This window comes from Brassica oleracea, chromosome C9 (assembly GCF_000695525.1).
Source record: "Brassica oleracea var. oleracea cultivar TO1000 chromosome C9, BOL, whole genome shotgun sequence".
Taxonomy (NCBI): domain Eukaryota; kingdom Viridiplantae; phylum Streptophyta; class Magnoliopsida; order Brassicales; family Brassicaceae; genus Brassica; species Brassica oleracea.
The window spans coordinates 27,883,163-27,897,407 of record NC_027756.1 but is presented as its reverse complement, the minus strand read 5'-3'; the positions used below and the strand labels follow the sequence as shown (position 1 = coordinate 27,897,407).

At 37.4% G+C, this 14,245-nt stretch overlaps 3 protein-coding genes across 9 annotated transcripts in view; 2 read left to right on the top strand and 1 right to left on the bottom strand.

Annotated features, from left to right (window-relative positions):
- LOC106319096 (nucleoside diphosphate kinase III, chloroplastic/mitochondrial-like) overlaps nucleotides 1–3,513 on the top strand; it is a 13,963-nt gene extending 10,450 nt beyond the window's left edge. The window contains exons 5-11 of one of the 5 annotated variants that reach the window (XR_001265429.1): nucleotides 1,407–1,481; nucleotides 1,585–1,734; nucleotides 1,843–1,961; nucleotides 2,519–2,573; nucleotides 2,767–2,829; nucleotides 2,949–3,153; nucleotides 3,300–3,513. Coding sequence is in view for 1 of the 5 variants with exons in the window: in XM_013757328.1 (XP_013612782.1) it covers nucleotides 1,407–1,481; nucleotides 1,585–1,662 (153 nt within the window). In the remaining 4 variants the exon portion in view is untranslated. The other 4 variants (XR_001265427.1, XR_001265428.1, XR_001265426.1 and 1 more) reach the window with 4 other exon arrangements.
- A 2,027-nt stretch (nucleotides 3,514–5,540) lies between these two features.
- On the top strand, nucleotides 5,541–9,343 carry LOC106316677. Of its 3 annotated transcripts, XM_013754562.1 has the most exons (6): nucleotides 5,541–6,549; nucleotides 6,646–7,168; nucleotides 7,664–7,789; nucleotides 7,880–8,178; nucleotides 8,287–8,368; nucleotides 8,712–9,343. In XM_013754562.1, the coding sequence occupies exons 3-6, from the start codon at nucleotides 7,718–7,720 to the stop codon at nucleotides 8,763–8,765; spliced, it is 507 nt and encodes a 168-aa protein (XP_013610016.1). In that variant the 5' UTR covers nucleotides 5,541–6,549; nucleotides 6,646–7,168; nucleotides 7,664–7,717; the 3' UTR covers nucleotides 8,766–9,343. The 3 variants fall into 3 exon arrangements, with proteins under 3 accessions (XP_013610016.1, XP_013610013.1, XP_013610014.1); XM_013754559.1 differs by having other exon boundaries at nucleotides 8,287–9,343; XM_013754560.1 differs by having other exon boundaries at nucleotides 6,646–7,264; nucleotides 8,287–9,343.
- A 254-nt stretch (nucleotides 9,344–9,597) lies between these two features.
- On the bottom strand, nucleotides 9,598–10,898 carry LOC106317387. The gene is made up of 2 exons (XM_013755214.1): nucleotides 10,232–10,898; nucleotides 9,598–10,149 (listed from the first exon to the last, which is right to left on the bottom strand). Exons 1-2 carry the CDS (start codon nucleotides 10,548–10,550, stop codon nucleotides 9,782–9,784), a joined length of 687 nt encoding a protein of 228 aa, XP_013610668.1. The 5' UTR covers nucleotides 10,551–10,898; the 3' UTR covers nucleotides 9,598–9,781.
- Nucleotides 10,899–14,245: the final 3,347 nt, after the last annotated feature.

Sequence of the window (14,245 nt, the reverse complement as noted above, 5' to 3'; positions counted from 1 at the left end):
ATCCAACTCAGTCTTTCATGAGAGGACAAAACACATAGAAGTGGACTGCCACAAGGTGAGACAGGCAGTGGAACAGCAAGTGATTCTTCCATGCTACACAAGAAGTGAAGATCAACTAGCTGACATATTCACCAAGGCAGCTAGCAGCAAGGTTTGTGAGTTCATTCATCCTAAGCTTGGACTCATAGACCTCTCTTGTCACTGATCCTCTTGCCATGAAGTGTTCTACTCTTTTTCCTTTACTTGGTTTTTATCCCAAGTGGTTTTTCCAAGTAAAGGTTTTAATGAGGGAATGCTTCATGGTTTCCAAGCTTGACCAAGTCCCTATGGTCAAGCTTGAGGGGAAGTGTTGACATGAAGAGAATAAAGAGCAAGAGTAAAGACATGAAGAACCTGATTGATCATGGACAGGAGATCATGGACAGGAAATCATGGACAGGAAAATTGAAGCAAGGAAAGGTGTGAGACTGATTTAAATATCTTGCCTGAAGTCTTGGACGAATTTAAACAAGTGGAGGCAACTGGATAGAACTGTTGGAGTGTGGAAACAAGCCAAAGTCACATGATATGCTAAGGAAGGAAGATAGAAGAGGGTTGTCACTATCCGAAAGTGACTTCCTCAGATTTGGTCTTCATTACTTTATTCATCTCCATTTGTTTATTCATTCTCATTGTCTTACTCTCTTTGCTAGATCTATTTATGTAACTATTGTATATACTAAATCAATCTAAAGAAAAATGTTCCTCAAATATTCTTATCTCTCTCTTGGATTCCCTCACATATCTCTCTTAGTTCTTCACCAAAATGTCTCAAATAATTTTCATAAACTCTCATTAATTCTCATAAATTTATACTTACAAGCTGCTAGAAGAACTGAGTTTTTACCTTAATAGAATAGCTATCTCAATGGTCATTACTTATGCCTATTAGTTTTTTGGTCACGAATAATGCTTACATAAGAAAAGAGAGGTCAGTTCACTCGGATAATTATATTTCTAGGACATTTCATCGAACTCTATGCTTTGCGTGGAACCATATCATAAAAATCTAGTGTGTTTGTTGCAAATATCACCCGTCATAATTAATTGCCTCGCATGGCCTGCATAAAACTAAATCTTAAAATTAGGAATTCACAACAAACAAAGCGAGGAGCAATGTCACTTCAGTATTATATTGAAGGAGGTCAAATTACCCTCTTTACCAAAAAAGAAAGAACTTCTGTTTTTTGGGGTGTAGTATTAGGGTTTTTGTAGTAGTACAAGTTGTGTTCATCTCCAGTGGTGCGTTGTTGGAGTTTGTTTCATGTTTTTTTCCTTACTCATATGCAGATGCGTCTTAGTTTTTAGCTCATGGTCAAGAAGATGTTTTCTTTTTTTCTTACTCATACGTAATTTAATTCTTGTAGGAGCATAGATGCTATTATCAACATGTCAAAGAGCACACTACTAATGTCAATAAAGGCAAGAAACAGAGATCATCTGTAAGTAACTTAAGGCTTCTCATAGCTTTACGTGTTTTGCTTATCCTTTTGTAATGAATTTCATGTCTGTTAGATTCTTTATTGACAATTTGCTTTGAGGCAGAATAAGAAAGAGAGCTTTAATGGTGCTGCCAAAAATAGTACAGTGAAAGCACAGCGTTATATGGGCTCACGGTCGTAAAGCCGCTTCTGGTTCTCCGCTCCGTGGTAGACCTTACAGTGCTGGAAGGTTGACTGACACGATTCAATCAAGGTCTAGTTTGCGTAATAATTTTCCGATAGTTTTTTAGCATTGGCTCCTTTTATGATCTTCCATATTTTCTGATGCATGAAAACTTTCTCTGTTTTTGCTTGAGGTTAGTGTTTAATTCTCAGATTTTAGCAAGTTGGTGCTATATGGTCTTTGTTGCTATCGCTAGGAATTCACCAAATGCAGTTGCATTCATATCAGCCTCCTAAATGTTGAGTTCTGCCTTCTTGGTGCGTCCTAAAGAGTATACCTTGAGCCTGTTGGTCTATTGGTGTTTTATTGAAATTTTAGATGCACCGTTACTAGGACTGCATGAGGATTCAGATGCCCGGGTCTTCATCATTAAACATTAAAATTGGGATGACAGTCTTAAAGAAGTTGCTTTGTCAGGACAGCGAATTCTTGATGAATTCAGATTAAATGCGATTGGAAGTTTCAGGAGCTATCCTTTTTTTTAAAGTTTAGCTTGTAGGAAACTAGAGTTATTGCCTACAGTATTATTTATGCATTCCTGAATGATCCTGCTACATGCTTTATGTAGATTTTTGAAGTGTTGTTTTGTCTATTAGGCTCTTTTCTTTTCTTTTTTGTACATGACTTTCTTCTTGTATCCTTCTTATATCCTTCTATGGTTGTAAAAATATATCCTTCTATTATGCTCGTTTCTTTTGAAGTGTTGCTTTGTCTATTAGGATCTATTGGTGCTATTTTTCAGCTGATATACTATTGGTTTCGGTTCGTCCCTGCAACCCTTTTCCACTAATTCAGCCCTTTATCTTTTGTGCAGGTTTATTACCTCACCAGCTCAGTATAGATTTGCACAAAGAGGATTTGTGGCAAAGGTAAAATCATTCATATCTATCTGTTAGCTTGCATTAGATCACCTCCATGGGATTTGTTTTGGTCAGTATGCTTGGCACGGTTGAACTTGAAGAGAGTGTAGTTTAGAAAGAACCAATGTTACTGGGATGAAATTTTGAGTGACGCTAGCTAGTCCAATTATGTTTCACATCTTATCTTTATTTCCTTATTCAGGACCTGTCATGACTAACTAACAGACCCAAATGCACTCGGAAACTGATCCAGTATGAGTATCTGGTATGTGTGTGTTATACGAGCATTTTGATGAAAGCATTTATAACTTTTTTGCAAATCAATAACAATAAGAGATTTGGAGATTGCTTGATTGATCTTAATATGCAAATACAATGCAGCAGCAGTAGCAGCAGCAGCAGCAGCAAAGGGAAAAGATAGATCAGAGCCAAGGGAAGAGAGAATGAGAAGGTTTGCAGACAAGGGAAGCACTGCAGGCTATAATGGCGTTGAACTACAGCAAAAACGAACAACGATCCCATGGGGTAGAAGAGCCACAAGATTCCCCAGCTAATCTAATGTGATCCGCAGAACAATAGCGTTTCTCAGGTAGGGTGAATATATTTGCTACTAATGCAGTTTGGTATCGTTTCAATGTTTTAAAGTGTTGAACATTCATTTGTGAATCTCTCTTGTTGAAGACTAGCAGCAGAGGAAACCATTGAATCTATGCTTTGTTTTGCTTTTTTTGTCAGGGATGGATGGCAAAAATGATCATTTTTCCCTCTTGTCTTGTCATGGAAAAATCTAGGGAGGTTTAATTCAGTCATGGCCTGCACAAAAATGCGATTACACTTGAAACTCACGCGAGCTTATTATTATTTAAGTCAACTGTAGCAGCTTGAATTTGTTTTTGTTTTTTTTTTTATTCATGCTTGATTTACATAATCTATTACTACCATTTAGGTCTTTTATTTTTGAAAAATTATCTACGATAGTTTTTTTTTAGTTTATTTTACAAAAATAACCATCAAAAAGGAAAATAACTAAAATAAGTTTTATTAAAAGATAAAAATACATTTATATCCTAGGGTTAACTAATATTGTTTTTAACGATGATTTATTATGGTATTACAATTATGAGAAAAATTATATAAATGATTCGACAACCGACAATACTAACTGTCTTATGAGCATCTACGCCTAACTACATCACCTGAACCGTTCTTTGAAGATCCACGCCTGGCAAGATTTACTTGCACCGTCACTAGTAAAAATATGTCAAAAATATGTCGCATAGCCACAGCAAAACAGTGGCTATACAGCTGAAAATCGTGGCTATACAAAAAATAGCCACGCTTCTAGATTAAAAAAACCCAGTGATTATAGCCTCGTGGCTGGAAAAAAAACCGTGGCTATTCGTGTGCCACTACATTTTTGTGGCTCAGATAGCGACGGTTTTGCCAAAGATTTATCATGGCTATGTATAACCACGGTTTAACACTACATGTCCGTGGCTATTCTAAAAAAATTAATTAAAAAAAATAAAAATTAAATTATAGATAAAATTAATATTATATACTCTCCGGCGGTGTCTCCTCCGTCTTTCTCTCCGGCCGTGTCTCCTCAGTCTTCTTCTCAAGCCGCGTCTCCTCCGTCTTCCTCTCCGGCGGTGTCTCCTCCGTCTTCCTCTCCGGCCATGTCTTCTATGTTCTAAATTGTTCTACAAAACCAGAACCTCTGTCTTTGCTGCACCAGATCTGAAAGTTTTTTTACGACCTGCAATTTCAACAATGAAGCTCGTGTTAATGGCCATAAGGAGAAATTCCAACAGAGGAGAGAGAGAGAGAGAGATGGTGGTGACGATAGTGAGAATCGAGTCCATAGACGGATCCCTCTCCGTTTACGATTCTCCTGTTCCCTCTTCTTCGGTTTCTTTCACTCTCGTTTCCGAAGTTAGGGTTATCGATTTGGGAAGAGGTTTCTGAAAGTAAAGATGACAAACATTAAAGAAAACAAAAGATTGATTTTGTTTTAGACTGTAAGAATGGTGTAGAGATGAAGAAGATTCGGCATGGAAGAAGGTGAAGAGAGAAGAGAAGAAACGTGGTTGGGCAGAGAAAAGAGGAAAGTGGTATTGGACAGAGGAAGAAACACGTATGGATTAAATGTGACCATTAGATTAAAAGTTATCAAGGGCTCACATTGACAATCCATACACTTGTCTCTTATTGGATAGAAAATTAAAATTGATTATTAATTATGTTTATTTTTGTTCTAGTGTTTGTTAAATGTTAGTGTATAAGGATATATATTAGTTTGAAGTACCTAGAGATTAATTTGAGGTGTATGAAATTTTAATTTAAATTATATGTTTAATTTTATATGATATAAAGTTTGGAATATGAGACTTGAGGTTTAAGGTTAAAAGTGGACTGAAATAAACTATGGAGTTAATTTTTATGAAATTTAATAATAACTAGATTATAGGAATAAACTATTATAGGAATAAACTATAAATTTAATAATAATTAAAAATATATACCATAAAACAATAATTTTTATGGTTATATGTATTATGATTTAGGGTATATTATTGTTTTATGGTATATATTTTTAAGATATAATGTTTTAATTATAATAGGTTAGTATGAGGTATGTGGTTTAGAGTTTAAGGTTATGATTTAGAATTAAGTATATGGGTTGAGAGTCCAATTTTTAAAGATTAATTTTATAGTTTAATATTTAAGATTTGGAGTTTAAGTTTTGAAATATTAGAATTGGAATTTGTTTAATGACATGATTTAAAGAAGGGAATTTGCGGTGTATATTCAAGAAAACAAATTTAATTGGGTGGATGACCAGATAAAAGTGTTATTTTTAAAATACCGATATTATCCCTCCACAACCGGTCACATTTCGAGAGAACGTCTATGACACGAGCCTTTCTTTATTTCAAACCCGCAGAGGCATTAATGGGGAAAAGACGTGAGATGTAATATTTTAATAATTTCGAGGTAATGCAAAGAACCAGTGAGTAGTTCTCATTATTTAGATTCGGTGAGGAAAAAATTTCATAATTACTTCATCTTTATTGCAGTTGCTGTTTCAACTTCCTCATATTCTCTTTCTACTCCAGAACGAAGTTTTCTTTTGATAAACCGATCTTGGTGACATACCAGTGATGGATTCAGCCGATTCCGACATGGAGTTGTCGGATATGATGTTTGCCGACAGTGAAGAACCTGATGGGATCCAGTATTTACGCTTAACTCCTTTCGGTAAGATTGTCGAAATAGCTGAGAAACCAGCTTTTTCTGGGAGGTTTGTTAGATTTCTGCTTTCTAGACAGTTAAAAGTTGAAAAAATCCACGAGGCTTGGTTTCGATTTGCCGGGAAACCGATACGATTTTCTTTGCGAGAATTTTCTATTGTGACTGGTCTTCCATGTGGTGAAATTCCGGCGAAATCGAAGGTGAAGAAGAAGCGTACACTTAAAGATAAACCATATTGGGCGGAGATGTTTGGTACAGTTGAAGATTTGAGCGTTTCCAGAGCTGTGAAGATGCTCCGTAAAAATTCTGTAACGGATAAAGATATGCGGCAGAAACTCGCTTGTCTCGCCATTCTGTCCTCTGTCTTGCTTTCGACAAACTTGAAGATGAAGATGCTTAAAGAATATGCAGAGCTATTGAGCTATTGGGGGATCTTGAAGATTTTTTTGCTTTTCCATGGGGCCGTTTGGCGTTCGACATGCTTATGATCAGTATAAAGAATAGAGATGAGGTTTCCCTATCACAAGATACGATCGCACTTAAAGGTTTCGCTCTAGCTCTTCAGCTTGTGATTGTTGAAGCTGTTCCCTCATTGACCGAGGTTGTTCAAGAAGCATGCTCATCCTCTGACTCTGACAGTGAGGATGAAGAGATTGAGGGTATGATATATAAGCCGAAGAAGCAGACGTTGGATCCTGCCCATGCCCGTGAAGTAGACAAAAAGTGTGAGGTTCGTAACGGTGTTAAGCAGCATGTTGTTCATGTATTGAAATAGTAGGAAATTCTGTTTACAAAGTTGTGACTTCATTAAATTTGTTATCATCAGGTCCTTGTGAGGAGTATCATTCCAGACGATCCCGCACGCCCCGTTGATGAGTCTGTGCTGAAATGGGCTGATGAAGTTTATGATGTTAAAGTAGAAAATCTGCTGAAGCTCATTTCTCTGAATCATGTGTTCAGAGGAGGAGCAACGAAATTAGATGTTCAGAGGATGCGCGAGAAACCAAAAGCACCGGGGAGAAAGAAGCGGGCTATACAGAAGGATAAATCGTCTACTGCGGTTGATGAATCAAGAATTATCGCTATTGTAAGTGGTCTATTGAAACCAGAGATAGAGAGGGTAGATGGTCATGTGGCATCGGCTCTTTCATCTGTTCGAGACGTTTCATCCGCTGCACTTTCCTACCAAGCCAGTGTTGTTTCTTCGGTGGAGGCAATGCTCAAGGCTTTTAAAAAGGACATCCTGACATCGGTTGGGAATGCGAATGGCAAAGGTTGTGTAGGAACAGAACCTACTACTCCCCCCCGCTGACACCACATTCAAAGGAGTGACCTCTGCAAATCTCTCGGTAGGTGGTCCCGATGCTAATGATGCAATTATAGTAAATGTCTTGGACAATATTAGCCATTGCTCCACCCCTCCAGGGTCTGCGGATCGTTCTGCTGTAAGTCTCGTGGACTATTTGAAAGCCTAGACGATGTCTTCGCTATACTTTAGTGATTATAGACTATCTACTTGAAATTATTTACAGGTTATAATCTTATGAGTATGTATGCAGCTTAGTAAAACCGTTAGGATGGCCTTTACTGGAACACTGTTTAACTAACTACATAGCAATCGTTTGGTGAATTTGCATTAATATTTGCCATTTTTGTGTGGTACTTGCGTATAATTAAGTTTGCATTCCTATTTTCCATATTTTTTTGTCCGTCAAAAGGTATACTAGACGGCCATGTTCGTGTTTGATTTCATGGTTGTACAATAATTTCATGTCAAGATTTAAGGTAGAGCATGTAACGTTTTGACGGCGTTCATTTAAAATATAAGTTTATGTTTGGTTCAGCTTTACGAAGGAAGATCCCGTTACGTGCGAGGGGAATTGACTTCTTGCCCACGTATGGACAATGAAAATCATGGGGTAACTGCCTTTTCGGCAAATAGTAAGACTAATGAGCAGATTGAACCCGCGGTAATTGAACTTTACAACCTATTATTTTACTGCCTACTAACATAACATATCATTTATTAAATGGACTTTTCCTCATATTTTACCAAACAGGGGACTCCGTCTTTTTCTTTGGGTTTTACTCAGGATCAACCTCCTCCTGCGCCTGTGGTTGATGATGAGATGGGTGACAATGGCGATGGAGATAGATGTGAGCCAGTTGTTGACACGAAGCCACGTCGCACAAGCAAGAGGCTAAGACTTGTGCCTCCGCCATTGATAACTGACTATCAGTGCGAGACAGCTATTCTCAACCGTGCACGGGAAAGCAAATTGGTGGGTTCCAACTATTATGAGCTGCCTGTTATTCGGGGGAAGTTTGCTAAACTGTCCAGCATAGTTAAGAAACCATGGTAATGTTGCATACAGCCGGCTGTTGATAATCAGTATATATGTTTGTGACTTTCATTCTCACTATTGGTTTAGATTCAGTTCTGACATCTGCTCCAACTTTTCATCAGTGTGATAAATGTTGCTGGATTGTCTGTGACTGCGAAGGACATTACTGATATTGCAGAAAGGACTCGACCTTTGTCGGCCAAGGTATGTTCATGTATGCATGAAGTTGTTTGCATTTTGATGTTTATATATAGTGTTAAAAGTTATAGCTTCAACTTCCATTTTTTAATGATAGTTCCATAATGACTCCATTTTTTAATGTAATTTTTTACTATAGTTGGTAAATATAAGGACTCCTTAGATTTTGAATTAATCCTACAAGTTGGCCTACTTTTATCCTTCCTATGGTAATATGTAAACTATGATTATTTCATGTTTTTGATATTCTCATGCGGGTGGTGAGATCAACATGCTACTCCCATGTGGGTTGCAGTGGTAGCACAAAACCTGAGTTCCTTGATAGTAGGTTTGTCTCGATGCTGTGTAGGAGCTACGAGAGGTTCAGAAAATCAAAGACGAAAGCGTCTTATGTGTTCCTTAAAGGTTTGGTTGATTGTGCTGTTAAGAGTTGCAGCTCTGGGAATGCCTCTACACGATTCTACCTCCCGCTACATGTTCAGAAAAAACACTGGATTGGGTTATGTGTGGATTTTACCGATGCCAAGATTTATGTTTTTGATTGCAACCAAGCTGTGCGTAGTGATTCCGAGTTGACGCAGGATCTTCTACCTATATCGGATATGTTTCCGTATCTATTAAAGTTTAGTGGTCTTCTTGCGGTATCTGGAAATAAGCCGCTTTGTGCAGAAAGAATCAAAGGTGTTGCCCTAAACAACAACTCACCCGACGCTGCGCTCACAGCTGCATTGCTTATTCAGACTCATGCTTTGTTCGGAGTTGAAATATGCAGTTATTACTGATGAGGCACAGCGGGCAGCTGTGATGGTCTACGAGTTCCATGAGAAGCTTTAGTCAAGTTGGTGCATTGTGTTGTATTTTTATCTCGTAGTTTCTACACTTTTGTTATTATTTCCGGTTTATTCTATGTTTCCCTCTTGTCTTTTTCAGTGGCAAAACGTTCTAAGTTTTTACCCTTTATGGGAACCTCATGTAAAATAGTTTCACAAACGTTCGGTTGCAATCCACTGTTTAGCTTAGAATTTCAGTATGTCCTTCACTACCCACTGCTCGTTTGAGATTTTGACGGTCAAAGGTCCGTAACGTCAACCTAAATTTTCACAATCCACTGTTTAGATTAGAATTTCAGTATGTGCTTCACCCTTTTGCCATACTATCTTTATATGGAGTTTTGGGGCTTCCTCGCATTCACAAACATATACTATAATAAACATTCATAAAGATCATAACGTACTTCATATTACATATTTACCTTGCTATTTTACATTGCGCCCCAACAGCATTAAAAATATAAATATGACTGACATTACTATTACATTATTTTACACCCAACTGACATTAACATTATCTTACACATACAACTGACTTTAACTTCCAAAATATCACACGTGCCCTCTTATTTCATCCATTCCTTTTGCTTCAGTCCTGGAGATCAGTTTGCTCTTCGACTTTACCAGTTGGAACGTCAGGACGTATTTCATTTCTTCTGACCGGGGTAAGCTGAACGGAAGTACTTCCCACGTCATAGTTCAGGGGAGGCATCAATTCAGTAGCAGTTGTCAGGCTTCCAATTTGGGCACTCAATCTTGGTTCTCTGACATTTTGTTGAATTTGCTGAGGGACAACGTCATCTCCAGTAGTATTAGCTGCGCCGATTTTAAGGTCCAGCCGGTTCCTGGCTCTCTCTATTTCGAAGGAAAATCTATAAAGACTAACCAGCTCGGCCTCACTGAAAATCTCCTCTAGGACTTGATCACTACATAGTAGTTCTTGCCCACCCACCATCTCTGCAGTCAATGATTTAACCCGGTATATGATTTAACTCGGTTTATGTTAGTAGTGAAACCCTATATGGGTGAAGGCTATTACCGTTTATGTCAGACATGTGTTGCTCTTCCGTTTTTCCTTCTCCAAGAAAAGATCGATTGCCAATCTTAAACGGTGTTCTGCTGATGAACTCGTATTTGGCAACGTCTTCGGCTCCGAATATCACACAAAGTTGTGGCTCGGTATTCCATTCATGGACACTCATTACCATCTCAAGATCCGGCTTGGCAACAATATTGTGAGGTGGGCCAGTTTCACCTTCGGGTTCAACCATCCATTGTGGGAGTTGGAAAGTGATTAAAAGCGGTGTTGCGGTCGTTAGGTTAAACACTCCTCTTACCAGATCTGTAAGTTCATGCATTGTTGCATTGTCACCGAGGATTATCTCCTCGGAAAAAACTGTTTCATCTCGATTGAACCTCCTTCTGGGATTTAGACCACTGGTCCTTGACTAAGCGAACTAGGCGCATCATCTGCAAGGATTGCGAAAAGGATACACATTATTAGGTTACCCATGAGAATCTCTATTGTGGTGATGAATGAATCTAACACAAATGGAAATAACTAGGGTGGTGACTACTGTTCCTAATCTAGTTAAAGGAAAGAAGGAAGAGGATGAAATCGAGTTTGCCTGGTTTTTGGACGGTAAATTCTGAAACTCTCCAAGCTAAATGAAACGTATTTTTGTTAAATCAGCCTTTTGTGGTTATTTAATCGACGACAGTGTTGCAATTTTGGAATGAATGTTCTTGGTTTTTATAGGAAAAAGTCAACAGGTTGCATCCACTCTTAATATATAATGCACTGCAAACCACAGAATTAAATCCATATCCGGTCATTTAATGCTCAGCAGCCTACCTATGCATAGGTTCTCATGATGAAGTTACTGTTGATAAGACACCACATGCTGCCGTAATTTTTGTACGTTTGGAAAACCTTCAATCAGACTATTATCTCTAGAGCTGTGGTTCCTTTGAATTTTCATAAGGTAAGTGTTGTTTAGGGTTTAGTAACAAATATTATTCCAAAATGATATTAATAAATTATTTGGGTTACTGTTAAGTTGGGTTTTGTAGTCGTCTTGGAAAAGTTAGAGTATTTTGGCAATTGAAAATCATATGGTACCTTAGGTTTTAAAGTTGAAACTATTATAAAACCTTCCAATGAAAACAGTTCAGTGTCGGAGATACGGGCTAAGGTTTTAGTCGACGTGACTAGTGGTTAGTCCAAAAAATATTGGGAATTATGTTTCTTGTTTATACACGTGTTTTGGTTTATGTTTTAGTATTTTTCTGACTTTGGTAGCAATGAATAAAAGAAAATTTTGGCGGTGCTTTCTTAACTTTTTATTTTACGCTACTCTAATACAATTATGATTTCTTTCCCCAAAATTATTTTACTTATATGTTTGCAAAAACCTAAATATGATATGCGAAAATAATATTGCTTGGTGAGGGGGTGGATCGACTACAAAAAAACCATTTCAGATCTTGGTAATGCAAAATGATATTGATGACAATGACCAAGTTAAGCAGAAAAAATCCATATATTATATGGATCGCTATTACTCTCTTGCAATACTTTCTTTAAATAATCATACTGAATACTTATCCCTCTATCTATTATTGTTGTATTGAAATGTTTGTTGTTTAGTGTATCATTGGTTTGAATAACCGGGTATTATGGTTTTTCCTTACTTTTAAATTATTTTTACAGGGGTGAAATTCGAATAAACCTTCAAAAAAATCATTCGAGTTGTAAGGGGACTCTTGTCGGGGTTTTAATCAGTGTGTTTAGGTTTGCGGACTATATAAATGATTCATTGTGTCTAATCATTTAAACAGGTAATAGCCATGTCGCCTGAGGAGATGCACGTACAATTAACTTGTTCCCATTACCTGTAATTTCAGAATGAAATAACGTTAAATAGCCCTCTATAGGGAATCCTATCTCTTATTATTATTTTTTTAAAATATCCCTCTATAGGGAATACTATCTCTTATTATTTTTAAAAAACAGGGAAATGAGCGGAGAAACTATTATTGGTTGGATATGGGTGAACGGGAGGAAAAGTCCATTTGCTATCTTCGTTACGTAAATTATTTAGTTTGCATCATTTTTTTCCAACACCTGTAGCTTATTTTACGTGTCCGAGTTTCAAACATTCCGGGTATACTTCCTATACTCCGATCAAAATGTGCTTCTCCCTTTTGCCATACTGTCTTTATATGGAGTTTTTTGGCTTCCTCGCAATCAGAAACATATACTATATTAAATATTCATAAAGACCATAACGTACTTCATATTACATATTAACCTTGCTATTTTACATTGCGCCCCAACAGCATTAGAAATATAAACAGGACTGACATTACGATTACATTATTTTACACCCAACTGACATTAACATTATCTTACACATACACCTGATATTAATATTAACTTATGCAAACTCCCCGATATGAGACATCCAAAAAGCAGCTTCACTTCACTTTAACTTCCAAAATATCACACGTGCCCTCTTATTTCATTCATTCCTGTTGCTTCAATCCTGGAGATCAGGTTTTCCACCGTCGTTCTCTTCAACTTTTATGGGAGTGAGTTCCGGTTCTACCTCATTATCTCCTATGGGCGTCTGAACAATGGAACCTCCTTCTACCTCACTGTTTCGTTGGCTTCCTGTTACACCCCTTTCTGCCTCGCTTTCAATGTGTCTTTCACCGCCCATTGCGATGTCGAAAATCAACAACCTGGATTTCGCTGCCCTAAATCTCTCTGGAGATAATTACCTTCAATGGGCGCTCGATGCTAAAATCATCCTGAAATCCAAGGGTCTCGGTGAATGTATCACCGAGAACAATAATGATAATGAGAAAGATCGTTACAGAGCCATCTTGATCATTCGTCATCATCTAGCTGAGAGTCTCAAGGATCAGTATCTAACCATTGAGAATCCACTAAATCTTTGGAACGAATTGAAATCGAGATATGATCACCAGAGAATGGTGATCTTACCAAAAGCTCGGTTTGATTGGACGAATCTGAGAATCCAAAGTATAATTTCTTTTATAAAACACTATACCACATTTTCTTATAGCACAATAGTTCCAATTCCATATCAGTAATAGCTAACAAAATTTTTGAACTAAGTCTCTTGACCAAGAGAGTCCCCCACGAAAGAAATATAAACCAGTTGATCAACAGAGAGCTAAGTGGTGGTACTTACAGAAGCATGTGGAGTACTTGGAAGGTTTGGAGCCATGACCTTCCTTAATGATCTGCTTACTGACTTTCTCATCCAGGACTTCCATTTGGGAATCAACTTTAGGAGGAACACTACCGTCTTGAGAAGGAGGCTCACCATCCACAAAGGGTGAGAAGGACGATCTTATGGATTATGAAACTTCAGATTGTCTAGAAGACTGAAGATTGATTTTGACATTTGTAATCTAAATTTATGTGTTCTTTGTTTTGGTGTTTTTCATTTCTATGTTTTTCATTTCTTCGAACTTGTTTTATTAAAACTTAATAAAAGGAATGAATGATTTTATTAAAAAACGCCAATATGAGTTTATAAATTGCGGGTATGGTACACATTAAGGTCTATGGCCAGATATGTATAAGGGCAAACATTTAGATGATTTATATTTACCCAGAGAAACCCATTGAGATTATAAAATATAGAGATATAAGAATGGTTTCCACAATGATACAATGGGCAAAAAGAAGCAACAGTTCCTTCAGAGTTATAAAAATCGCCCAATGCCATATTAAGTCCTAAAGACTATACCTGCATTCCCGGGGATATATGTTGGATATGAATCTCCTACAAATAATGAAGTACCTTGAGCCAAATATGGGTGATCTATTTAGTGGCCAAGAACACGGATTGTAAGTTTAATGAATTCGACTATCCAACATTAGGGGGAGAAAATAATAAGCTGGTAAGAGAAACATAATTGCATCGACCATCATTGGCTTGGCAAGATCCTTGGACTAAAGAATGTAAAATAGACGTCCGAAGATTATACATTTACAAAGCTAGCTAATCAAATG

Bases quoted from the DNA above. Each gene is read 5' to 3' on its own strand.
- LOC106316677 (XM_013754559.1), top strand. From the start codon at position 6,298: ATGCTTATGATCAGTATAAAGAATAGAGATGAGGTTTCCCTATCACAA. The intron at 6,550-6,645 runs GTTCGTAACGGT...TGTTATCATCAG, and splicing joins AAGTAGACAAAAAGTGTGAG to GTCCTTGTGAGGAGTATCAT.
- LOC106317387 (XM_013755214.1), bottom strand. From the start codon at position 10,550: ATGCATGAACTTACAGATCTGGTAAGAGGAGTGTTTAACCTAACGACC. The intron at 10,150-10,231 runs GTAATAGCCTTC...CATTGACTGCAG, and splicing joins ACACATGTCTGACATAAACG to AGATGGTGGGTGGGCAAGAA.